The 25,994-nt window shown below is 51.1% G+C and overlaps 1 protein-coding gene across 1 annotated transcript; it reads right to left on the reverse strand.

The window, feature by feature from the left end:
• Window positions 1-456: 456 nt before the first annotated feature.
• On the reverse strand, window positions 457-25,742 carry LOC144147401 (uncharacterized). The gene is made up of 7 exons (XM_077679526.1): window positions 25,410-25,742; window positions 20,474-21,178; window positions 18,326-18,377; window positions 12,709-12,872; window positions 11,094-11,210; window positions 4,727-4,912; window positions 457-559 (listed from the first exon to the last, which is right to left on the reverse strand). Exons 1-7 carry the CDS (start codon window positions 25,551-25,553, stop codon window positions 482-484), a joined length of 1,446 nt encoding a protein of 481 aa, XP_077535652.1. The 5' UTR covers window positions 25,554-25,742; the 3' UTR covers window positions 457-481.
• Between the last annotated feature and the right edge of the window lie 252 nt (window positions 25,743-25,994).

A 25,994-nucleotide genomic window follows, 5' to 3' on the forward strand; every position in this document is an offset into this window, starting at 1 on the left:
ACGTCCTGAAAATCGTTTGTTTCAAATTCCCGCGCTTTCATCCCGAACGGCGCATATGACAGACTCCCTGCCTGACCTCACCGCTTTGTGCGGACGTCACCGGCGCCCGCTTGAGGGGGTGCTGCGCCCGCTCGCCGCTCGTGGGGCCGCGCGCATGAAGTGACGTCACGAGCTTTTGACGAGCGCTGCCGCGTCACTTCTTTTGGCTCTCCCTGGATGATGTCACGCTGATGTCCATTTTCTGAGTGCCGCTCCGTGCGCTGCTCCGTCGGCACGATAAATGAGATCCAATTAAACAATGTTCTTCGCATCGCAGGTGGCTCATATTTCACCCAGGGTACTCTGTTGAGTGAAGGAAGCGAACTGTGCAATAATATTAACGCCGAAAATAGGTGTCAGTGCTCCTTTAAGCATTAGCAGAAAGAAATAACTTTGGACGGTAAACTTCATTTATGACTGGGCTTTACTGTAATCAGTGCCACTATTTTGGCTTGATAATTTCATCCATGACAGGAACGACCGCTTCGAAGACTTTATCCGGGTCGTCTTCGGCCGACACCTGAAAAAACAATCGCGGTGTCGGTGACATTGGTGATTTCACTGCGCGTAAATAAGGCACAAACAATGGCGGCCAAGTTTCACGCAGGTTTTAGGGATTTCGTGGTTGCCCCGCTCGCTTCCTTACGCCCGCTTCTGGGCTCTAGTATCCTTTAGTGCACTCTAGTGGGGCCGTAAAAAGGCAGAATCGTAGAAGGAACAGTGACATTCGCCTCTCGCCAAATAAACTACGCGTTTACAGGGCATCTGTATCTTTCTCCGATAGTTTTTGGTTGGGATTATACCTTGCAGCACATTTTTCCTTGTTATGCGGCCTTGTATAGCAGTTAAATATTTATTCCAACCAAATGACAAAACTAACAGACCACCACCCCCTGGTTTTAATTGCAGTTTTTGGTCGTTGAGTTTGTCTTGTTCGTTTAACAAGCCCTTAATTCTCAACCTTCATTAGGCGTATAAATAAATAAATAAATAAATAAATAAATAAATAAATAAATAAATAAATAAATAAATAAATAAATAAATAAATAAATAAATAAATAAATAAATAAATAAATAAATAAATAAATAAATAAATAAATAAATAAATAAATAAATAAATAAATAAATAAATAAATAAATAAATAAGCAAGCAAGCAAGCATACTTGTGCTGCCAGGGAAGCGCAAATGCCCTGTGGATTTCGGTAAACCTGTTACTACGTGCCATATATAGTTTCGTTGCCTTAAGTTATCGCTTTCAAAATATTGTAGCCATAATGAAAGGACTAACTCGGCTTCGCAGCGGGCGCATATTCCAAAACCATGCAACCTGCTTACCTCCCACGGAGGGACATTGGACGCATACAAATAAATGTTCCATTCCCCCGCACAGAGCTAGACGGAAATCGGATCTTTGCTACAGGAAAAGCACGCCGGTCCGGGCCATCTGTCCAATACTGAAATGTATTTTCCACACGGGACGGAAGTCGTCCTGTGAGGACGCATCAACGAAATATTGGAGAGTGAATCCTGCCCGAGGAACGGCAGAGGTCATGATCATTCCCGCTCCCAAACCCTTCACAGGCCCGACCAATTGACTTGCGCCCGATATTGCTGATATCTGCTCTGCCAACTGGTGAAACGGACGGTGAAACTTAAATTACAGTGGTATTTGGAACATTCCTACAGCCTGCACTACACTCCCAAATCAAATTACGACCCCACCTGCCGACCAAGGAACTCGTTAACCACCCGCGCTCAGTCAAGCCCATTTTTGTTGCAGGGATCATACATAAGGAAGCTCTTCGACACAGTGCCACGCGATGGCATTATACATAGAGCAGTAGAACTCCAGATAGGAGAGGTAGCAATGAACATTAATCGCGACTTGATGCGAAACCGAGTAGGCCAGGTAAGCGCGGAAAATAAGTTCAGACCTGGTACCCCAAACACCGTGGGTGTACCCCAAGGGTCAGCCTCGTCGTCACCAACCCTTTTCAACATGTCAACAGCCAGTTCCATATCGACTCGCTAGGCTACTGAGCTTAACATATATATACCGGTGATGTCATGATTTGGGCCCGTACGGGTTCATCCGGAGAACAAAGAAACACTACACAGGTACATGAGAGTGAAATGGTACGTTTGAGAAAGTAAGGTAATTTTAGATCGTGATGATGTCCGGAAAAGGCAGACAAGCAGATGCAGTTCGGAAATCGGCTGACTTTCGTGCAAAACGTACCAAACCGCATGGAGAACACGGAGGAAACAAACAAACAAAAACACATCGATGAAAATTGGAACGCCAACAATTGGTTTAATATTCCTCAAGAAGCCACAGTGACGCGACAGGTAGAGCTGAAGGCAACAACACCAGCCGTGCCCCACACGTTGAACAACAACACAAAGCGGCCACTGAAGCCCGTTCTACATGGGGCGAATTTTGCTTGCGAATTCGCAGCTGCGGCGCCGCTCGTGCACCAAAACAATCTATTCTCCTTGCCGTGGCGAATTTCCAAATGTATGGAAGGGTCGAACTTCTCTTGTGAACGCTGCTTAGCATTTGGCAATATGTCGCAGCAGTGAAAATAGCAAAATAAATTGTTTTGCCGTACGGGCGGCGCCGCGACTGCGAATTCGCAGCCGAAATTCGCCCCATGTAGAAAGGGCTTGAGACTTGCACGAACTCGCAAGGCTCCGCAAAACAGTGCCCTAGGTTGATCCTGAAAAGTGACTAAATTCACCTTTTGTACTCTTGCAAGAGAAAGAACAAAATATTTCGCTATCAAGTCAGCGTCCGCCATAAGCGAATTCATGCTCCGCGTTTCACTACAAGAAAAAAAACGACAAAAAAACAAGTAAACGAGATGAGGCACAGTCGAGCGTCGGCGAATCGAATGCCGCGGCGTTTAGTTTGCGTGCTTTTATCTTGGGGTGCAGTCCTACCCAGAAACATTCACTCAGACCGAGCACATTGTCGATTAAACAGGAACAGTCTAGAAAAGGGACGACACGAATGCGTTAATATTCTCTCAATAAACAGGATAGGCTGACGCAGCCTAACGCCTCAAGGAACACACTGACGTCCCGCTTTCAACACAGGATAAAACAACCATGCATGGCAAGGCTCTTTCCACAAAACAAAGAAAACAATTCAGATAGCATAGTTCACCGAAATATCGTAAAGAGTGGAAGGAAGGGCTCATTGCCAGCGCGAGCAGCGGCTGTGGACCCCGACACTATCTTTGAAGAACGCTACAGACCGCCCGCTCAACTAAAGCAACACAGACTGGAGAACCTCACTTTGGACGGGCCACAGATATATCGCTGACATGCGGAAAGCAAGTTCAGTGGCTTGGCTTCTGTATGTCTCTCAGCCCGACAATGACGTGATGAGGGCTTGAAGTAGTAATTCTGGAAGAGGCCCGCCCAAGGTCCAACTTGGAATGGACCCGCCAACCCTGGTATCCATCAGAATCCTCGCCCCTAGCACTGTATTGCGGATCCGGGATCCCCGCCGGACAAACCCCTCCGTGTACGAAGGACGCACGCAAACCCCAGTAGCCTGACCAGCGGACACTCCTAGTCCCCGTGGCACGACCCCGGTGCAGTCTCACCGCCGCTACCCCTGGCCCTTCCTCTCATAGAGGCTGAATGTTCAGTGCAGATGACTCTTCCTTCTTCTCAATGCGCAATTTAGACGTTTTCAGTCGACCAATAAATCAGCAGGAATGAGAGCCACACTGCGCAAGCAGCCGTGCACGCGCATAATTGGCCAGGAGGCGAAAATTGTCCTCTCAGTTTTCCCCGAACCTCATTGCATCTCGCTGCCGTTCGATAATTTAGCCGCGACATGGTTAGCACTATTTTGCGCCACTTCAGCAAGGGAACCGTGACGTGATGCTGTGCTTAAAAAAGGGCCTCAATGCCACCTGCACGAATTTACCTCTGAATATTCTCAACTTCGTTCACTCGCTTCACTCGCTTGTGTGAGAGAGAGAGAGAGAGAGAGAGAGAGAGAGAGAGAGAGAGAGAGAGAGAGAGAGAGAGAGAGAGAGAGAGAGAGAGAGAGAGAGAGAGAGAGAGAGAGAGAGAGAGAGAGAGAGAGAGAGAGAGAGAGAGAGAGAGAGAGAGAGAGAGAGAGAGAGAGAGTCACGGTTGGGATTCAGGCTAGCGGATGAGGAGGACTGCCGTGAAGCGCAGCTGAGCTTGGGCTGCGTGCCAACACCCTTTAGAAACGTGTCGTAAGCCTCTTAGCCACCTTTCCTTGTTTCAGTTCACAGGTGCGCGTACGTATATCTTTGCAATAGTGGGGCCCCGTCACGCAGTGGTTGTCTGCAGATAACGAGAGACGCTAACAAAAAGTGCGGACCTTTCGATCCATGGCTGCGCATTGTCGGAAGCATCGCACGGGCGGTCCGTGAGGAAAGGATGATTCCTTTGGTAGGGTTCAGAAATGTTCTGATTCCCACCCAAGTAACGAGAGGAGCGAAACGGGGACCAAGGTCACGTTTCGGGACAGAGCTGCATCTCGCAGACGCCCTCGAAAGCAGTTCTTGGTATACCGCAGTAACACTTCCGCCATAAAAAAGTGCAGGGAGGTGAGGTATTTCGGACAAAGGAGGGGTTGGGGGTGGCGAGGTCATCCCTGAATATCATCCCCGCGTGCAGCCTGGGGCAAGCGCGTACCTTCTTCACCATACTCTTGTACTTCTCGAGGACAGGCTCTGACTCCTCGTGGAAGGTCTTGAGGCGCTTGATGATGGTCGCCTCGTTGTCGTCCTCGCGACCGCTTGTCTCGCCACGCTTTATCAGCCGGGACTTCATCGTCTCGTCTGCGACCTCGAAGTAGAGCAGGTGTGTGCACTTGCATACCTGCGTTTCAGATCGCCTCTGAGAATCGGGAAGCGCTTTGTCGCGATCAGTACAACGGAAATACGCGTGGACGCGAACACAGGAACTGCTTTTTCCCGATAACAAGGATACGAATGTTGTCGCAAACTTCAAACAAATGATGGAGATATTAAAGAAAACATGAAGCAGTGGCGACTTCCCAAGGTCTCTATGACGTCACAGTCTTGTTCCGCCGCCGAAATTCAATGGCCCCTGTATTGTGAAACATTGTTAGGCTAGTACAGTCAAGCATTTAGTGGTGGCTTCACCACCACCACCACTGACTGACTCACTCACTCACTCACTCACTCACTCACTCACTCACTCACTCACTCACTCACTCACCTCACTCATCTCACTCACTCACTCACTTACACTCTCTCACTCACTCACTCACTCAGTGGTGGCTCCCCTCGTTAACACCCTACGCAACCGCCTGTGTAGCTGAAAAAGGAGGAACAACTGAAAAAAGGAAGGACAAAGAATTCGCGGGAGACCGCAAGTGACGTCACCTGCAATTTGTTGCGCTCAATGACCAAACCCTCAAACAGCCTTCAACATTATGGTCTCTTCAGCGTTCCTGAAATACGAAAGACTAGCACTTGTACGGTCAACATCGCCAGCGCAAACATGTAAACGTTGCCAGTGGTTTCCAATGTGAATGTTATCTAGCGCAAAAGAAACCTTGAGCACATTTTAGTCAAAACATACGCGCACAAGTCCCTTTAGTTAAAAAGAGAGACATTGGTGTGGCTCACTGGAGACTGTTGCGCCGCTGAGAGAGAGAGGGAGAAAAACGGCTGCGCAGTGAAGCGCGCGCGGGGCGGCCTGTGTGCTGAAATGAAATCGGTTTGTCCAGACGTGTCATCCAGGAGAGCGAGAGCTGCCGCCACCACCCTTTCCGGTTTAACGTGTAGCTGTGCGCCTGCTCAAGCGTTGCCGCAACGGGGGCGCGAGGTCCTTTTATTTGTGTTTACTTCTAAGGCATCTGCCATGGTGCCACACGACGTGTCGCAACCCAAGAGAGTTTAAGTGCCGTTTCGCTGCTACTAACAACGCTGACGTCGGCTTTTCCTTTACATGACCATTTGATCCTTCAGCATTAAAAGAGGGCTTTCGCGTGTGCATGCCGTAGGCAAGAGCGGTGCTGCTGCGCTGCGGACGTGGCCCACGCGACCCAAAAAGAAAAACTGGCCGACGATTATGCTTATCTGTAACGACTAATTTTACCCCAGCTGTTGATATTTTTTGCGACGGTATTACGATGATAAAGGCTTCAAATGTGCCCGGAACCAAAGTAAAACAACGAACGAAAATCAGAGCCCATTCTCGAGTAACTACATACTTGGTATTTATACTTTCTTTGTTACCTTTGTAATGATCATGGGTCTATTTATCACCTTCTGTCCACAATGTCTGTGGGCATTTTAAAGTAAAATACGTGCAAGTAATAGGTATCGTGGTTAGAACTACTTTGCGGTATCAATGAGTGTGGGCAGTGTTTTCTCACAACGTCGAATCAGTCAAAAGCCCTGAGCGTTTCGGGTTATGGCTTCAGCTCCGCAACTGCAGATGCCTGTTGTTCATCCGCACACCTTGCGGCCATGGCTCAGTCGGCAGTGCTTCCGTTTTAAACTTATCAGACGTCGGTTTGATTCCCACCACTTACAGCTGCAATGTCGCTTTTGGGTGCTGAACTTATCTTCTTTAATCGGCTGACGAACAGACAACGTGCCAGAATTTTCGCGCTTACATAGACCAGAGCGAGACCATGGCTTTTCGATGGGACATGGGTAAATATGCGACCGTTCTCACTTTGAAAGAACTAGTCTTTGGTAACTTCTTCAGCTTGATACCAGCCACGGAAGACGTTTTTCCAACAGAGAAAACGCAAGAAATATAAAAACAACGTTTAAATTTCCCGCACCTGGACATCTACTTGCGCAGAGTCGCAAATAGAGTCACCTTTTTGTTTAAATTACTCGCGCGCGTGTTTTATGCCTGTGCTACACGACAACTTTCACTTGGCAGTTGAACGCTCACTTACGGGTGCGCCCTATGTAATTACAATGGGGGCACTGATAGACAATTGGTTGGAAGGCCTTCGGAAGGCCTTTGAAGCGACCGTGTAGCGCAGGTATTACCCCAAATGATAACCCCCCGACCATTTTCCCTTCACTGTAAAGCGTGCAGCCCCGTACACACTACGATCACAAGTGAAAGCCACCATTCGTACCGCGCCTACACCTCGTGCAGTGCGGGGAACACAGCTCACAACTGTTAAATTCAAACGTGGGGATCCCGCCGCGCGAAGCGCCCCGCATCCTGAGGCGTGAAGCATAGGTCGCTTTGCTGTCACCTCCCGCGTGAGGGCAGCTGAGAGACGACGACTCATGATGGGTGCTTCTTCGTAATGAGGGCAGCGCATGCACTACGGCGGCTCCTAAAGGCAACCACATCCTGATACTTTGTTGTGGGCACAGTGTCTCGCAGTCACAATAGCGAAGCGGGCCTGAAACTACGTCGCTGCAGTTGCGTATGTGCTTGTGCGGTATTAAAGTCGTCTTGCTGGTCCCAATTTCCCTTCGTCCCTTCGACAGAAACACAAGCGGTATACGGATGGTCCTCCGAAAGCTTAGCGAAGACGTCACGCCTGACGACGTCCTTACAGGTGGGCGCGGAGCAAGCATATATTCAGGAGGCGAAGCACCCACTGCAGCGGGCGAGCGACGAGGTCACAACGAATACTAACACCACACTACGAAGCTTCACAGCTGCAACGATGAGGGAGATGATAGCGATACCTGATGGGCGCCTGGTAGCGTGGCCACGCCACATTTGGTGCAGCGAATGCTTATCGCGGGGCTTACGTCGGCTAAACAGCGCCAGCGATAAGTTCTAGTTCTACTGGTACTACCCCTGTTTACTCACGCTCGGGCTCGGGCGGCGCAAAATACTCTATAGGCCTCCTGCGCTGGAGTTTTGGCGACATTCAGCGCCCCTAGCGGCCGACGCCTCTGGGTAGTACAAAAGCAGACGACCCTCGCCGCCCTCCATGTGTTTTCAATTACAAGCCAGAGTGAAAGTTGGTTGTGGCGCTTTGTGGCGTGTTTAAATGACTGCACACTGTATGAAATAGCCCTTAAAGTAGCTGCAGAGGCTAAACAAAATAATATCCGGTAAAAGAAGCCGATTTGTCGGCTTTCTTTTGAGCGAGCTGTCACGGTGGTCGCGGCGTGGGACAGTATCGCCAGGTCGGGTGGTTTAACTGTTTTACAGTTTTTTCTTCTTGCGTGCGGTCGACAAAGGAAAGTTCACGAGTAGCATAAACACGGAACGCTGCTCATCTTACATCCTGAGGTAACTGCAAAAGGTTGCTTCATCGGGAGCATGCAAGCGAACGCAAGAATTTCGCAGCCGACTCAGCTGACACTGCTGGCTTGGCACCGCCTTTGAAACGAGTGGAAATTTCGCTTCGTATTTTCGCAAACTAAATGATTCTTGTGTAACGTTTTACGCAGCACGATTTACGAACGGCAGGGTACATGTATACTAGTGAGTAGGTGGGGCAATAGCGTCAATTACATAAACAAATTAAGCGTTATTAAAGGACGCAAAACACGCACCAAATCACACGCCCGCTGCGTGCAAAGATGTGTACTTCCATAACATCACATAACACAGCATAACATAACACAGCCGCATGCACGGCGCGGGGCCCCGAATATTTATATACGATCATAACTGACTGTGTTAGTTTCCTAGTGCAGGGGTCGTCGAATCTGAACGCCGACACTCCAGTTTTGACTTCAAATGGAGTGAGACAGCGAGACAAGAACAGAGAATTGGCGTCCTCCAGTTGAATTGCCCCCCCCCCCCCCCCCCATCTTCACACTTCGCCAGATTATTGTCAAATATTATTAGAAATTCGCTGAATTTTTTCTCTGTGCATTCAAAGCTCCCTCCTCCTCCTCCCCCCCCCCCCCCCTCCCGATTTGCCGTCCAGCCCTCCGCCGTGTCGGCTGCATGGAACTCGGCCGTTGCTGACCCTCGTTCTAGGCTATTAAGTGCGAACTGGGAATGTATGCTGCAAGAGCGTAATTAAGTAAAGTGAGAGCAAACAAGGAAGGCGAGCGGCCTCTTAGTTCGCCCGAACACTTTGTTTTACGGCCACTAATTTCGGGATCGCAAAACAGATTTCACGCTTCTGACGGTCGCGGCATTTTGTCACTGATCAGACACGTAACAAAACGGCAAGCTAACGCTGCATCATGTATTCGTAACGGCGACGCAAACGAGCACTGTTTAATGAAAGTGCACGCATAGTGTGCAGCTACGCAAAAGAGCGGCGCACCGCAGGAGGCGAGCATGCGATCTGCCGGACTCGCTGGCTTTTTAAAGCGCTATCATCGCCGATTGCGTCACTCTTCTTTTTTGATCGGCTTTTTTCAGAAGTCTTTTTCACCTAGAATATTATTTTAAAACTAGAAATTTTACTTAAAATTTCACTTCGTACGACTATCGATCGGTGAACCTGCGAGTAGCAGACGTCGTCACGGTCCCGGCACTTTCGTCGGCGCTGTAAACGTGTTTAGCGCTGCAAAGCCTATTCCCCTAATGCCAAGTTGATCGCCAGAAGATATCGGATTCGTCGGGGATGGGCTGGTGTCTATGTCGCAATACAATCGGGAGTATCGAGCTCATTTTGTTTCTGTCAACACGCGATCCTATGGGACCCGCGCAGCTTTGTACTACCCGGAAGTACTGCCCGGAAGCCGCTTGCGCAGCGCCCCCTGGGCAGCGCAGGAGGCCTATGGCCGGCGCAGCATAGCTGCGCGTATAGATACTATACTGACTCTAGCTGCGCGTAGCCAGTTGGTAGCCAGCGCGCCCTCCGGATGGCGCATGAGCAGAAGGTTTTGCGACTACTGCGTCGACTGTCGAGCCTCCGCTCTAGCCATGGAGGAAAGAATACTTTTCTTTCCTCCATGGCTCTAGCCCTGCCATGGGCGAGCGAGGGGACGCACACGCTACCATTCCGGGCGGGCTGGCGAGCTGCATTCTGGGATACGAGGCCGACATGTTCCGCTCGCTGGGCGCGGCAAATAGACATGTTCTGTCTCAGCGCCCTGCCGCCGATGTGCGCCGAGCTCCGCCGAACGTGAGTTAGTGACAAACCACAGCGGACAAATTCTATGGCCGAACGCACCAGCGGTTATGACGTCGGAGTATAGAGGGCCCTGCATTCGCCGACATAGCGGCGTGGCCGTTCCACGCTCGTGCTGGTGGTATGATAGCTTCGGCGGGTGCGTCCGTTCACTGCGCGGTCGCCCGCTTCAGCATGAAGGTTTTGAGTACGTCCTTCTACTAGCAGACCGTGCAAAGCGGTCGAGCAGTCCGTCCTGCCTTGTGGCGAAACTGGCGAAACTGAAAAGGAAATTACGGCACCCAGACCACGCGGAGCTGAGACACAGCTGGCACTCGAGTCATATCTGTGTCCCGAACGGCTTTCAGCTTAATATTGACTCTGTACCGTGATCAATGTCGACCGCCGGAACCCTTCGGGTAATGTATTGCCTTACGTGATTTGCCGTGCGGATGATTAAAAATATGAACGTAAATTCGCGGAACGAAGTTCGTCTGCACGTTGTAGCACTCCAGCTATGGAAGGCACGCGTGGCAGACGTGCCCGACATTTCGGAAACTTAGGAGACCGCACCATAGCGGGCTGCACCACCCTTATCACCCAGCGATTGTTGGGAATCGCCGAAAGTAGCCGGCGCTGTGCCGACGCCCTTTTTCAGCATGACAGAGCACAGCGAGAAACCAGATATGGCGAGACGCATGGAATGCTGGCAAAGCAATGAAGCGTTGTAGTAGTAGGCGGGGGGGAGGTTTCTTTGAATATTAACCTATCAGCCGTAAGCTTAGCCCCCCCCCCCCCCTTACCCCCCACCCACCAAAAAAGATCATTTCGCAATGCGTGCCCGAGAAAAGGCAGCGCAGGTTGAAGAGAGCTGTTTCCTCTTCGAAGAGCTGGCGTCACCCGGAGTGCCAGGCCCCTGTGACGAGCCACTCATCGTCGCAAAAGGCTTCACAGAGGTGCTGTATACGGACCTGTCGAGTTAATTGTGAAGTTGAACAGTTTCTGCGTCGTTCTCACCTCAGCCTCGAATCGGTCTCCCTGTTCGGTGTTCCTGGGATAGCCGTCGATGAGGAATCCTTTCGACTTGTCCATTGATTTCTTGATGCCCTCTTTCAGCAGCTGCAACACAATGTCCTGTAAAAAAGAAGAAATCTTGTCAGTGCCTTCGCGCTTCTAGACAGGAGAAACAAAGCAGAAGGCTTGCACGATGCTTGCTGTCTCTATGGACAAACAGATCAAGCAACGCTGCGGGGTTGCCTCGCTGCGTTCACCATTTAGTGGGGCATCATGGTGCTCATATTTCGCGCTAGATTACGGGGTTTAACGCCCTCAAGCAACGTCTTGGTTATGAGGCGCGCCGTAGTGGAGGGCTCCGGATTAATTTTGACTCCCTATAAATAATATTTCGACTCCCTGCATGTAATGTCTCTTGTCACTTACGGCGAGGCCGCCATGGAGTTTGGTTAGTGTTCATGTGCGACTGTACTGTCTCGTGTAGGTGCAGCGCGTGCACTGGCCCAGAGTATGTGAGCTATTGCTGGGGGTTAACAACGGGCTTGGAAATTATTGTTTTCTAATTATTTTCGTGGTGGTTGTGACAGCTGAAGTTGCCTATAAGCCCCGAATGACGACGGCCTGGTTTGTAGACGCATGTGGTGACGGGACAACTAACGTTCGGGTGCTTTCCCTTTGCTCCAATAAAACTGTTAGTGAGGCCGGAAGGTCTGTTGGGCTTCTTCAAGGTCATAGTTCAGAGGCCACACGGCGAAGTGGCTGCTGTTATAGATCCGCTAGCTGGGGAACGACTATCCGCCGCATTCAAACGAATACCTTCGTCCATATAATTCGCTTACACCACATGTTTCGCAATCAATTTTCCCCCCAGTGCACTTTCTGCTCTAAACCTAGCACACTAGTCCACTTTTTATTAGAGCGTGTGCATAGCCCCGACCATCCCACCCTTTCCTTCCCCTTCCCTCTCCCTGATCTTGGGAGAACCTGATTACCAGCGACCACCCGGACGTCCAGCAAGTTCTGACATCCAGGGACATCGGTCGCCCGGTCATCATTTTTGGCTCAATAAAGTTTCGCACTACCCGTGCAAGATGAGCTTCGTGTCCTCGAGAGTAAATGAAGGGAGGGGGAAGGGGGAGGAATATGCGTTTGTTTTATCAACACTGCACGCGCTGGGCGGAGTCCTTAGTCCGGGGCCCCGGTTGATCTTGCTGCAGTCGTCACCCGATCTGTACCATCCAAAGCTGGACTTCGAGGCGACAACTGGCCAGCTCTCTCCCTCTGCTCGTACCAGAGCTTACAGATAGTGTCAATTGCTGTTTTGAGTAGACAGGCCCGATTCCGTGAACTCAATGGATTTTGAGAGTGATGTTGCCAACTAGCTATAGCTAGCCAATGCTATAGCTGGCTATAGCAAAAGCTACTCCTAGCTAGCTCAACTGCGCCAATGTCCACCCCAGTTCCACAGGAGAACCTCTTTGTATGCCAGGTTGACCTGAATGAGAAGATAGTCATGTTGGGGTCTTCAGATGAGCGCTGGTGTCATGTTGGGGTCAAGGCATCATTCCGTCCCATTTTTCGCGGCGCCGCGGGGATCGCTCGCGCGAGGCGACCGTACCAGTGGGACGAGCTCTCCCTTCTTCATGATCTCGCTCATGTCCCGGCCCCGTTCGCTGCCGGACTGCACCTCGGCCCGAAGCAGGTCACCAGACGAGATATGCGTGAAGTCGTATTTCTTTACAATCTTTTCGCACTGCGTGCCTTTGCCAGAACCTGGTCCACCTGGAAGGAAAATATTTGTCAGCAGGTGGCTATTGCTAGCGCATCTAAGGGCTACGAAGAAATGATAGGATGTTCGCATTTTAAGAAGAAGAAGAAAAATCTCTGCCATTACGCTTCTCTGTAGCGCGAAATTTCATCGCAGCTTAGACACTTTGGCGTCGCCCATTCCTGGGTGAGGCGGCTGCGTCGCCGTCGGCGTAACGAGTGAATGCGAGGAACACAGGGGAGAACGAATGGCGGTAATAGAGAACAGAGCACGACTATAGAAAAGGCGGAAGAAGCTGCAGCGGGCGCCTGAAGAGGCAAGCGGGAAAGGAAATTGCGGAGCGAGAGAAAAGAGCCTGGCAGGAGCGCCCGGTTATTCGCGCGCTCTATAAGTTCCTGCTCGTGCTGGCGCGTTAATTGCTTCCTATAAGAAAGCAATGCTTGCCCTGCTGCCATAAAGAACACGTCTGTTCTTTGAAGAGCCCGTTAATCGCAAGCGGGCAGCAATGCACGTTTTAAAAGCCCGCTCCAAGACACGACATTAGCAGCAAAACGCCACATGCCCTAGCTCCGGGCTGCCCATACATCCCTGATAGCATCTCCGTGTGCGACAGATTGGATGCATATTGAAAGCTGCTCGACGAAAGGAACACACTGAGCAGTTCCTCGCTGTGCTAAAGGCGTTTTTCAACGGAAAGTCGACTGAGCGACGGCTTTAATTACTGCCGTGGCTCGGCAGCTGCATCGGGGGTTTCGGTAGAGGAAACTCGGATAGAATCTAAATTTTGTTGTGCGTTGATATCATAAGGTGTGCGGTTCAGTCAGGATCGACTTTTCTCATCAATCCACAAGATGCATGCACGCCCTCATGCCCCTCACTCTCGGTTTTCTGGCGGAAAAGACAACACGTTCGAACTACTTAGTGCGACGCTGTGTTGGACTGTTCGGTGCAGGGCGATACGTGTCGCATAGGTGGACCTGGCAATGAGCACGCGAATGTAAGTACGAGCGTAGACTCAATTGTGATAATGTACCACTATTGTCGATGCGGTCGACACAGCGCATGGGCGTGTGTGATTGATTTCTTCACGTTCTCTCCGGCAAATAATTTGGGAAAGGGGGGCGGAGGGGGGACCCTCGATAAAACATGATGAACTTTTGAAAAATGTGTGTGTTTAGCCGCGTAGTTTCTTGTAATGATGGGACAATTACCTCATTATCATACGATTATGTTTTTTTTTAACGTTTGCTTCCACAGGGTTTCGGCTGACGCCGTGTGGAGGACAGAGTTTGGGGAGAGGGCGCGGCCCAGGGACGACGCGCTTCGGTCTCTCAGGGTGGAGAGCAAGGGCTGCGTACGCGCGCAGTGCCTCCACCGCCTTGCGACGCGTGCGACCAGTGGGCTCAAATCACTCGCGGTGTTGTTAAGGGCTGAGTAGCCCCAACGCAGTAGAATCTTCGCAAACACCGCAGCGCACGAATTATCTTAGCTATAGTTACTCTGCCACGTCACGTGAACGTCTATGAAACTCGGCCCAAGTTCACCCAGCCTGTATTTTTTTTTTTTTTTTTGCGCAGAAAAAGAGCTCCACCTGCTCCCCGAAAACCTAAAATCTAAATCCGACTCTGATAAATGAAATTGTTTTCCCGTACGCCATACATATTACTCCGCACTAATCATCCATGAAGCCTTCCACATTGTCACATTTATCTATGTACAGGGTGATCAAAATTAAGTCGACCGGTTTTTAAATGCAGAGCACTTCAGTAACTCACGATGTCACCCGCGTTGACGTCCGTAGTCGTAGTCCGCACCCCTCCCCCTACACTATATAAAAAAAATACTATCCGGCGCCTGGTTTCGATCCCTCGACCCTGCGGGCGGAACGCAATGTACATGGTGCTCTACCCACTGCGCCACAAAGCCGACATAGAATGGGAGGCTACGAACGCGCCTTATATCCTTGACTCATTCAAACTACGTCAAGAAGCTGCTGATACAACGCATTCACTACCACCAACTCCCCAAACACTAAACGTTAACGCAATACACCCACCCCCTATGCGACGCATTTACTCGAGTCCCCCTCGCGGGGAGATGGGCCCAATTTTTAAAAAATAGACGCTTAGATTTACGTGAAGACCACCTCTACAGTGAGGTTACGCGTCTAGGGGGCATAGAATTAGCTGGTAATTATTGATATCGGTGACATAATTAACTAAAATTGAATAATTAACTTTTTAGTGGCTGCAGTAAGCAGTCAAATTTGCATTCAAAAGTTAGAGGCAATCGTTTTCATACGCAGTTTCATTTGGAAGAATTCTTCTAGCGCATTCGTACTACGACATATCGAGCTGCGAAGCTTAATTGCCGATCGCATGATTACGCATGCTAGATCGTGAAGACCGGCGCAAAGCTCCTCTCCTTTGTTCTGTGTGTCGATATCGGTTCCAAGTACTGCAGATTGCTATAACGACCGCCAAGACTGAAATGGTGCCAGTAATGCCTCCACCCCGTTGTCAAACTAAGCACCGTACGCAGCAGGCACGTCACAAAAGGGCGCAGCTTTGCACCGGTACTCACTGTCTTGCATGCTTAATCTAGCATGGATGCACTAGAAGAATTCTGCCAAATGAAACTGCGTAGAAACACGATTGCGGCTAACTTTTCAATACAAACATGCCTACTTAATGCAGCCACTAAAAGGGTAATTATTCAATTTTAGTTAATTGGGCCACCGACATCAATAATTACCACCTCATGTGTCCCCCTCGGCGCATAACCTCACTGTAGAGGTGGTCTTTACGTAAAGCTAAGCGCCTAATTTAGAAAAATCCTGCCGGCTTAACTTTGATCACTGTGTATACTTTCATTCAAAAGCATTAACCCCATGAAGCCACACGCCAAGCACACTACAATGAGAGACGGACGCGAATTTCGTTCGGCGGCTGTAATAACCCGCTTTTGCTTTTACAGTAGAGCTGGTATCAGCAAATCCCCCTCGCTTTCTGAGAATAGCCTTCCAAGCAACGCACCTGTGTTTTGGAATGAAGTCGCTGTTAAGAATACCAGTGAAAGCAGAGTTCTGCGGATAGCTATGGGAGAGCTCCATATGTGGACCAAAGCTCCCTCGCAGCGGCGCTGCGCGTCCGGTGAAGGCGACGTGATTTTACGGTGGCGTTACTACTAAGGTCTCTGTGCAATACTACCCCATTACAAAGGGGAAGCCGCTACCCACCATCATCATAATCATCATCATAATCATCGTCGTTGTCGTCGTCGTCATCATCGGACGGCTTGGGTGTCTGCGGCCGCGTTGGCAGTGCGCTAGGTCGCTATCTTGCTCGTGGTCTTGCTCGCGATACTCCCCCTACGTACCCACCTCTTCCCTACTGTTACCCGCCTTGGTGGTTCAGTGGCTAAGGCGTTGTGCTGCTGAGCACAAGGACGCGGGTCCGATTCCCGGCCGCGGCGGCCGCTTTTCCGGTGGAGGCGAAGAGCAAAAACGCCCGGGTGTATGATATTTCGGCGCACGTTAAAGATCCCCAGGTGGTCAAAATTAATCCGGAGCCCTCCACTACGGCGCGCCTCATCGCCTGCGTTGCGTCGGCGCGTTAATCCCTGCCATCAATCAATCAATCAATCAATCAATCAATCAATCAATCAATCAATCCATTAATTAATCAATCAATCAATCCAATCAATCAATATTCCCTGCTTATCCTCCACCACCATTCCAACCGCCTCTCCGTTATCTCTTAACAGGGCCTTCTCACTGACAGGGGCGATCCTAGCGGCAGCTTTTGTCCCTGCATGAATCTTCGGCCGCAGTTTCGTGACCAGAAAAGCATTGAAGGACTCTGGTGAAAGCTTGGTCTTGGTAAGCTGGCTTTCCGACACTGCGTGGTGCACAGTGAAGTTTACTCATCAAGAAAAAAATTACGCCCACCTCCCCTCGCGGGAACCCTGGTGTGATGCGACGCGGAGGGGGGGTTCAAGCGCAAGCGGAGAGCAACCGTCGACCGAAAGGCCGCCGGAGAGCGGCACACCGGTTATATGCGCAGCGCGCCCGAAGGAGAGGAGACCGCGGAGAGAGAGAGTGCCGCGGCTATGACGCAACACAATCCGCTTTAATCAAATCCAATCCAATTCGATCCAAGTCAAGCCAAGCCAATCCAATCGAATCCAATCCAATGCCCCTCGCGAGAGAGTGTTCGCTATCGGAGAGGAGAGGGGGAGAGTGGCTGCGGACAACAACAACGGACGCACGCAGGAAGGACAGGGCCGCCGACAAGAGATGTTCTCAGCGTCGCATCTAAAAAAAGCGGAAACAGGCGCGAACGTGGTGGAGCTCGGAGACCACCGACGACGATGGGGCCGCGAACGCCAAGCGTAAGCGCGACGCCCGTCGGGACACGGAATACCGCGAGCCGGAAAACTCGACGTCGGCGTGGCTACAATCCCACGATTCCCCAGCGCTATGGCGCGATCCGCTGGTCCTCCACCTTCGCGGAGCGGAATGGCACCGATTTTTTTTCTGTTTCTGTGTTTACATTCCTTTTCTATGAAAATGTTCTGATGTAGTTGGTATATTTTCTTTGTATTCCTTCCTTTTTGTCGGTTTGTGCCGACATGTATTGCATACACTGAGAAAACTTCGTCTTGTTTTCCGTAACCCGAGTTTTTTTTGTAATAGTATGAGCTCCCCACGTAGACATTTTTCCTACCGCAATAACAAAAACCTTCGGAACAATCGTTTTCCTGCAACGCAATATTTTTGTATAATTAACATTGTCCCAACATGCAACATATTTTTTAACCACGGCAACAAACCACGCCTTTCTGTAACTCCTCCCCCCCCCCCCCCCCCGCACGCCGAAGCTACAAAAATGAAACTGTGGTTGATTCCTCTGTCATAGGAATCGGTAACGCACGAAAGTGAAACGTGCAGCGAAATCTGCAGCGAAAGGAGCATGATTTGCGGGATGGCGGCTGTCTTGTCGGTGTGCTTGGCGAGCGACGTCCTGCTAGTGGGTCTCTTCAGGAAAGGTGCGACCACTTCGGTCCTGCTCCGTGGCGTATACGGCACACGGTTGCGTTGCAACGAGCTCAGGTTATGGGACGCGAGAGGTAGAACTTCTAGCTTGAACCGCGCACGCGCGAACGCGTTCCGCTACCCGCTGGCGTTTCTCTTCGCATGAAATCAGCCGGCGTTCGCGCCATTCGCCCGTCGGCATCGCTACGACGCAACTTATTCCAACTGTCGGCGCTTGCTAGCATCATGATGCCCTACTTCGCTTCACCTCTCCGAGACGGCGGCACCATCCGCGTCAATGAAACTTTTCTGGCGTTTCTCCTGTGTTCATTGTGCTGGCGTCACTTCCGTGACGGATATGACGTCATGGAATTCTTGGTGTACCCGGGAATACAACACTTTCGTGTTAAAATAAAAAGTCGAGGTTCTCACCAAAGACGAATACGACAGGAACCTTGACGTCCAGAGGCTCGACCGGTGGGGGCTGAAAAAAAGAAAGGTCGAATGAAGCGAGGAGCATGCCTCTTTATGGTACGCCCACTGACGTATGTCCTGTTTACACACTGGGTTCCCTCGATTTTTTATTTATTTTATTTGAGCCCCGGATTGCCCGCGTGTTTCCCAGAAAGCACAGGAAAAGAAGCCACAGTGCCTAACAATTTCGTCAGTCTGAGGAGGCACCCGTTGTGGCACCTCAGTGTGTGACCAGCTACTGAGCCCGATGTAGTATAATCGCTACCCGGCACGGGCGAATGGTTTTCTTCTAGACGCTACAAATACAAGCGCAGTTTGTGTACAAAACTTCGGGGCTCGTTAGATATTCCCAGGTTAAAATCCAACTTTCGAGCTATTACGCATGCCTTGTTTAGCCCACTACGAACTTGCCTAGCAACGTGTTCGTTTGGTATTCCCGGGTGGTCTAAATAAATGCTGCATTTTTTTTATTAGCATTCTAGGAACGCATTCCTCCATTTGCTACAGCATACCTAACAGCGCAAGTACATGTGGCGTGTCAAACAAGCACGCACCACCACCACATATAGCAACTGCGGATAGCCCAGTAATGCTAAGGCGAGCTGACTATTCGGCGCCAGTAGCGTTAAGCCGATGCTTCGGGTTTCTATGCTTTGGCAGGGGGTTTTAGGCGCGGTGCGCGTTGTTTGAAATTTTATGTATTCGCGCTGCCGTTTGGGTGCCTAATTTACGGGAAGTAACGATTCCCGTAAATTTACGATTCCCGTTACTTTACGATTCCCGTTACGGTTCCTGTTACGGTAAATTTACGATTCCCGTTAAAAGCAACGATTCCCGTTAGTTTTTAAGTGGAAGTTTGGTGTCGTTTGGGTCACGATAAGCAGACAACGTCGTGTGGTTCCATCAGCCCCAACAATGCAGGAACCGCGGCTTCTACGATTTCAAAACGTACTTCCGTGACGCGCATGTTTCGACGAAGAATATTAAAGGGACCCAGAGAGAGAGAGAAACAACCTTTATTAGAGCCTGCTGTGAAGACGCGGCTAGTACGTCGCAATAGCTGAGCCCCTGCCAGGCCTGCTCACACAGCTTTGTGAAGGTGGCAATCAAATACATTCAGGTGGTAGAACACATAACGGGGGATTTTTGAGCTAAGTGTGAGGCCCATACGTTGTACGGATAATTTGTAAACATTTTTTTAAGATCGCCTTTCTCAGCCGATGAGCGCGCCGCCACAGCGAGCCGACCGCGGCTGACGCAACACTGACCGCTGCTGACGTAACGGCGATCGCGGCTGACGCAACGGCGAGGCGCCCCCCTGATTCGGCCGATCGTCGGTCGCCGGCAATGTCACTGCCATTGGCTTCCGGTTGCTCTTCCTCCTTCCTGCGCGATCCCAAGGCAAAGGCGGGTCTGCAGCGATTGACGCGTTCCTAGGCACAGGAATGTAGCTAGCGGAGAACGGAAGTCGAGCGTCGCGATGTCACATGGCTATTCCCAGTGTTTCCAGCTGCTTTGAAAGAAGCAGAGAGGGAGGAGGAATCGATCGGCAAGGGGGGAGAGGTGCACTTAATTGCTTCTGGCGCAGCTAATACTGAATGTAGATCAATAATTCCAACGGCATTGCATCGCTATATTGGTACTACGCGACAATAAAGGCCTTTTGTAACTTTTACTAAAGGCTTTTCTGGGTCCCTTTAAGGTCTGTCAAATCGAGAGGACGATAAGGTTACGTCGCTAGCGCGCGGTTCGTGTCGGTTTGCCGGCTGCCTTGTAGCTCCTCAAGCTCACACATGTCGAATACGGAGAAAGGACGGAAATGTTTTGAAGGGGCTGCAACAACTGCATCACCCGCTACGGCGGATCAGTCTAAGGCGTTGGCCTGTTGCTCGTAGGCGACGAGTTCATAGAGGCCTCGATTTCGAAGCACGCTAAGTGGTGCAAGTTAGTCCCTCAGCTCGTGTTGTAGCCCAGCTGAAGCATGTTAAATCGCAAAAGTTTTAACCGAATGGCGTGACCTGGCCGATGCGCCACTTTTCGCTTCGCTATTATCTTCACGTCCTTCATATATCCTTTCCCCATAATATACCTCATTGCTTGCCCTACCTTGGCAGGTTCCTCCTTCTTTTCCTCCTTCTTTTCTTCCTTCTTTTCATCCTTCTTTTCCTCTTTCTTTTCCTCTTTCTTCGGCACATCGAGGAACTGCTTGAAGTCGATCTGGCGGCAGAGTTGCTCCAGCTGTTGCCCGTCCAGCTTCATAAGCTCGTACTCGGACTCGTACTCGGACTCAGAGCTGGACTGGGGCGGCGGCGGCGGCGGGGGAGGAGGCTTGGACCCGAACAGACTGCAGATCATGCCCATGAAGCCCGCGGGCGGCGGCGGCGGGGGCGGCGCGGGGGGCTTCTTCTTCTTCTTCTTCTTCCGGCGCTCGCCGGTCTTCTTGAGCACGTACAGGTCCTCGAAGCCTCCGGGCCTCTGTCTCCCTACGGGCCCTTCGCCGCCGCTGCTGGCCCCGCACGTGCACACCAGCTGGGCCCCGTCGTCCAGCTTGTCGACCTCGTCGTCGTCCATGCTGGAGCGACGTCCCCTGCGCCCCTGGCGCTTGCGGCGCGGCCGGCGGTCATCGAAGCGCCGCTCGGACTCGTCGTCGGCGTCGGAATCGGCCGGGGGCAGCATGCGGCTCGCCGAACCGCCGCCTCTTCGAGAGTGCGGTCGCTTGGATCGCCAGTTGAACGGTGAACGCCGCATCTCGGACCCGATGTCGCCGTCGAACGTGTCGTCGCCCCGCATGTCCGAATGTAGACCCGCGAGCTGCGAGCGCGCGCGCATGATGGGCACAGCGTCTGCAACGTCGCTCCCTTTTCGAAATGCCATGCGCAAGCAGGCACACCGGAAGTGCCCGCAAATGAAGGAAAATGTACGCCTAAAACACTACCTATCCCGCTCCGGTAAAACGAGCCGCTTTCCCTCTTGCGTCGCTGAACGGGCATTCTCAGTGCTGGTGGCTCCTGAACCGCACTTACAGCCTAGCCCTCTAAGTAGCACAATATGCTTTGGGCGACACGGCTCACTGCGCACATTACCTCCGTCTGACGATTAAGAGGAGCGAATGAATATTCCCCCGACTTTGCTCAGGGAACAAAACACTGGCACAGGCGAAGCCCATTCCGTTCGCTCCCGGCGACAGAGGGGACACGGAACAAAACACGCACGAGGAGAGGGAGAAAGCCCATCGGTGCTGCCATCACTACATTGCAACCTCTCTGTGGGTATGTGATATCAGTTTTTTTTTTGTTTTTTTTTAAGGTAGCCCTAACGTTGAGCCTAACGACGTGTAAAGCAATGTCAAACTCGTCGTACGTCAAGCTGCGGGCACCTCAACGTCGTTAAAGGAGCCATGAAGAGATAACACAAGTTTGGTTTATTTGAAAGACTGCCTTGTTAGAATCATACTGACACCACTTTTACGCACACTTCGCTCAAATAAGCTATGTAATTAAAAAAAGGGGAATGGCCATGCGACCCACTCGCTCATTTCCCGCAACAATGCCCTATGCCGAGCTGTGCGATTGGCTAAGGCTGGCGAAAGCAAACGCAAATTAGGCAGGGCCCAACGAGCTATTTGCGCTTGATTAAAATGCATGTTCATTTTACAGCAGTAAGCATGATGGGGGTAAACAATGAAAATCATGAAAATATACGTGAACACAGAGTTACCGATACGCACTGCTGTTGGTACTGGGCGCACTATATGCTTGTTTTAGATGCACTGCAGTCAACTGATTAGGAGCTGTCTTACACGACACTGACCGATTGGCGTAAGTGACGTTGTCTTACGTGACCCTGCTTGTCGTGCATACCACATGTTTCACGAACCGATTACTTTCTTCCGTAACAAAAACAACCAGGTGTAGATATGGTCAAAAACAAAAACGGCGGACAACGGTCCGCCGCTAAGTATGGGAGGACTGATGGTAAACCAGGCTGCAGAGCCATGGCCTCCGAGATAACCCCGCGCGCCCAGAGAACCCCCCGAGATCAAAACGCGCGCGGGGTGATCTCGGAGGCCATCGCAGAGCCTAATGACGCACTGGAAGTTCGTTTGAATACCCGCCCTCGTGAAGTTCAGGGAAGACGTCACGAAAACACACGATCTGGCGCGAGAACCAAAATTTTAACCTAAACTGATTAATTTCTTAGTGAATACGGCATCGTTTGCTGCCGGACAAGCTCAGGGGCACTATAAAACACGAAATATTTCGAATAAAGCAAACTTGTATTTTGTCTGCATGGCCCATTTAAGGTCGTTACACCCCAAAGCGTGACATTAGGCCTAATCTCTGGAAGCCGTTAATCAATATACACGTTTGCGGTATGTGCTACACGTTACCGCCAGAGGGAGGTTTAGGGACCGTTTTGCGGCTACAACCGCCAGACAACGGCTTTCTCGCTCCACGGGGCATTCATTGTCTCCGCAAGGCATAGGGGCGGGTAACAGACCTCCGCATGGTGCGATCACTCGCACTCACCACACACCGCTGTGTGATGGACCACCCGTTGGCCCCACTTTTAAAGATTGAATGACAGCCGTATAAGAACGAGGCGTAGAAAACCGCTTGCGTTGTGTACGAGCCAGTGGGTGTCTAGTTTCAAATAGCCGCCTACTCCAAAATGGCGCATCGCCGACGTAAGAATGGTGCCGGTGCAGAGGGAAGTCGTAAGTGTCGCTCTAATGTGGCTACTGGCTTGCCACCGGAAATATTCCATAAGCGTACAGAAAATCGCGAAGCTACGCAAGTCAAAACTTGGTTTAGTCATGGTTTGAAAACGACACGTTCTCATTGAGCACCGACATTCTCAGGATATGCTCATGTAGAGCACCACCAAGGCTCGGGAGGCTCGCTGAAATAAACTGCGGCCAGTCACGCCTACGCCGCGAACAATTGCACCCCCACCAAGCCCGCCACTCTCAGAGCACTGCGTAGCGCACCCTTGCTCCGAGGACTGATAATAACGCCGCGGCTCGGACTTGAGTCGATAAATAAAGTTTGTTCTCTCTCTCTCAAGCGTTCACGGCCATGATGTGTCGAGAGAGAGAGAGAGAGACTCCGGCTCAAGTAAGAGCGGCGGCGTTATTATGAGTTCTCGGAGGAAGGGTGTGTTCCACAGTACTCTGACAGTGGCGGGCTTGGCGGAAGTGCACAGTCATGCATCACGAACTCATTGTTCGCAGCGTAAGCAGCGCCGCGAACAACGTCTTCGGGAGGTATGACTTGCCGCAGTTTATTTCAGTGATCCTCTCGAGCCTTGTTCCTTCAAACAGATTCTAAAACGGCCGTTGGAAATTTCGCTCGAGGCCTTATCTCGCCACTCACCCTCAAAATCATGGCTCAAAACTCCCCAATTTCCCCGGTAGAACTAATTTGAACCCCGGCTCATGCCGGCCTCGGGGGAAGTGAGGCAGCCCACGGCGTCGCTCGAGGACTTATAATCCGAGCGGGCCCCAGTCTCATTCCCTACCATGGGGCCAGACCAGCAGGGACAGACTGACAACCCTCCATGACATTGCCGATCATTACCGCTTCACCAGCCGCAAGTATCCCCCCGGTCATTCTCAGCTCAACCCATCCCCTAATTGTGGCACGCGCTCCACTGTACGCCACTCCATGGGGGGCTGCCCTAATATCTCCAATTTCCTCGGACGGGCAGTGGGAAGGGGCGCTGGGTAGCTCTGACCTGGAAACGCAAATCTCCCTCGTGGACAGGGCTATGCTAGTCGCCGCCAGGCTGGAGCCTGCACCCACCCCGGCCTCCTGACCCTAGTGCTACCACTCTCTCTTACGAATTCAGCTCTGTTTGAAAGGAGTGGAATTCAAGTGGCCCACCAAGGCGCATTATCCTGACACAATTGAGCTATTACAGTAAGCTCGTTAGAGCGAAGTACTCGGGAAAGAAAAAAAAACGGCTTCGTAGTAAGAGATACTTTGTTGAAAGCGAGATGGTCGCTTGGAACAGGTATGGACGCTTGGAAGGGGTGGCTTGAATAAAGCCACTTCTTCATAATTTACTGTATAGGCTTTTCATCTCTTGAGCAACAAAGATTTCTGCTATTTACCCTCGCTCGCCATGTCAGCTCTGACGATGTCACTAAAGTGCATCTTTGATTTTCATTAAGACAGCGGAAATATCCAGGAGACCGATATTGCGGGTAAAAAAAAAGTGGCGGGCACTTATTAAGGCGCTTTGTCGCCGTCTGAACTCACGAATAGCAATGATACAATTAAGGCTGCCATCTGCGCTACCTTGTATGTCGGTCTTTTTCCCTGATAAAAGCCCCGCTTCACAAAGAGGTAGCGATCGCGGGCGTTTTTTCAGAGGTTTATTATCTATGCGACGCTACATTTCACCAGCTTAGCATTTGGTAGGGCGTTATCAACGATAGAGCTAACACTGGGTTGGTTTAGGTCCCGCCCACAAACTGAGTCGATAAGGAGTTTATAGTGGTCACTGTAATTACGCCTCGCTGAGCCATGATAGCGCACAATACCCACGTAATTGACGCTCTTGAAAATCGCATATCTAATAACAGTACCGCCCCGCAGATTTACTTCTAGAGGTGGAGATTGCAAGTACCAGAACACCTTACAAAACTGCGATGACGAATGACCGGGAACAGGAAATGCGTGTAGAGACTGTTCCGGCCGTTTGGACGCCCCAAAAGCTGATCTTGTTTTCCGTGCGAGTGCACGTGAAACGCCGGATCGTCCATGCACGCGCAGTCGTTGTCAAACGCTTGTAGGCCACGCCAGAAGTTTCTTGGCCACACTAAACTCGAAGCAAAAGCTTGACGTCCGAGTGGCCGAAATATTTTATGAGGGTAAGAACGAAAAGTTCTGTCGCCAGCTTTCTGGCATAAAACACTTGTCTCTTTAGAGAGGTAAGTACGAGTGTTGAATGCTTTGTGGCCTAATACTGTTTGGCATGACCTAGAAACCTTCGACGAACACCACATAACGCTGCGTGTGGGGTATGTGCTGCTTACGCCCGTCATGGTCATCGGCGCATCGCTCATCTCGAGCGCCATGTACGAGGCGCGTGCGGGTGGCGTGTTGATGGTGGACGAGACGGGCAAGGCGGTGGCCGCCGTGGTGTCCGAGTTGTCCAGCAGGTTTGGCGCCACCATCATCTTTGTGGCTGACGGGGCGTTCTGCACGCTGATGCGCGAGGACCGCACTCGGGAGACGCCCCCTCCGGTAGATTTGGGCTTGAGCACGAAGGTGGAGTTGCTCTGGTAGCGCAGTTTCTGCAGTGGAGGCGGCGGCGGAGAGACACGCTCTAAATGCTCTCATCCCCTGGTGGTTGCAAAGGCACACGCGACTGGCAAAATGGTGGGAAGTTTACAGTCCTCGAAGCGAGGGGAAGCAGCATGCGTCCTTAGGAACTACACCACTGGTGTCTCGCCGGCTTGAAGTGCTTTGAAGCTTCGACATGTACTTATTTTATCGTTAGTACCGACCTACTGTTTTTTTTTTTTTCGCGCACGGGTTGTCAAAGGCGCTTTAAACATCTGTGCGCAGCGCTTCTTTGGCTACCGCTGGACGACGCCACTGATCTGCTCCAGGTGCGA

This window comes from Haemaphysalis longicornis, unplaced genomic scaffold (assembly GCF_048455015.1).
Source record: "Haemaphysalis longicornis isolate Haplotype H1 unplaced genomic scaffold, Haemaphysalis longicornis Haplotype H1 scaffold_7, whole genome shotgun sequence".
NCBI classification, from domain to species: Eukaryota; Metazoa; Arthropoda; class Arachnida; order Ixodida; family Ixodidae; genus Haemaphysalis; species Haemaphysalis longicornis.

Coding starts and splice junctions, on each gene's coding strand:
- LOC144147401 (XM_077679526.1), bottom strand. CDS start 25,553: ATGATGGTGGCGCCAAACCTGCTGGACAACTCGGACACCACGGCGGCC. Junction 18,378..20,473: donor AGAAGGAGGAACCTGCCAAG/GTAGGGCAAGCA, acceptor TCTTTTTTTCAG/CCCCCACCGGTCGAGCCTCT. Junction 4,913..11,093: donor GAGACCGATTCGAGGCTGAG/GTGAGAACGACG, acceptor TCTGAAACGCAG/GTATGCAAGTGCACACACCT.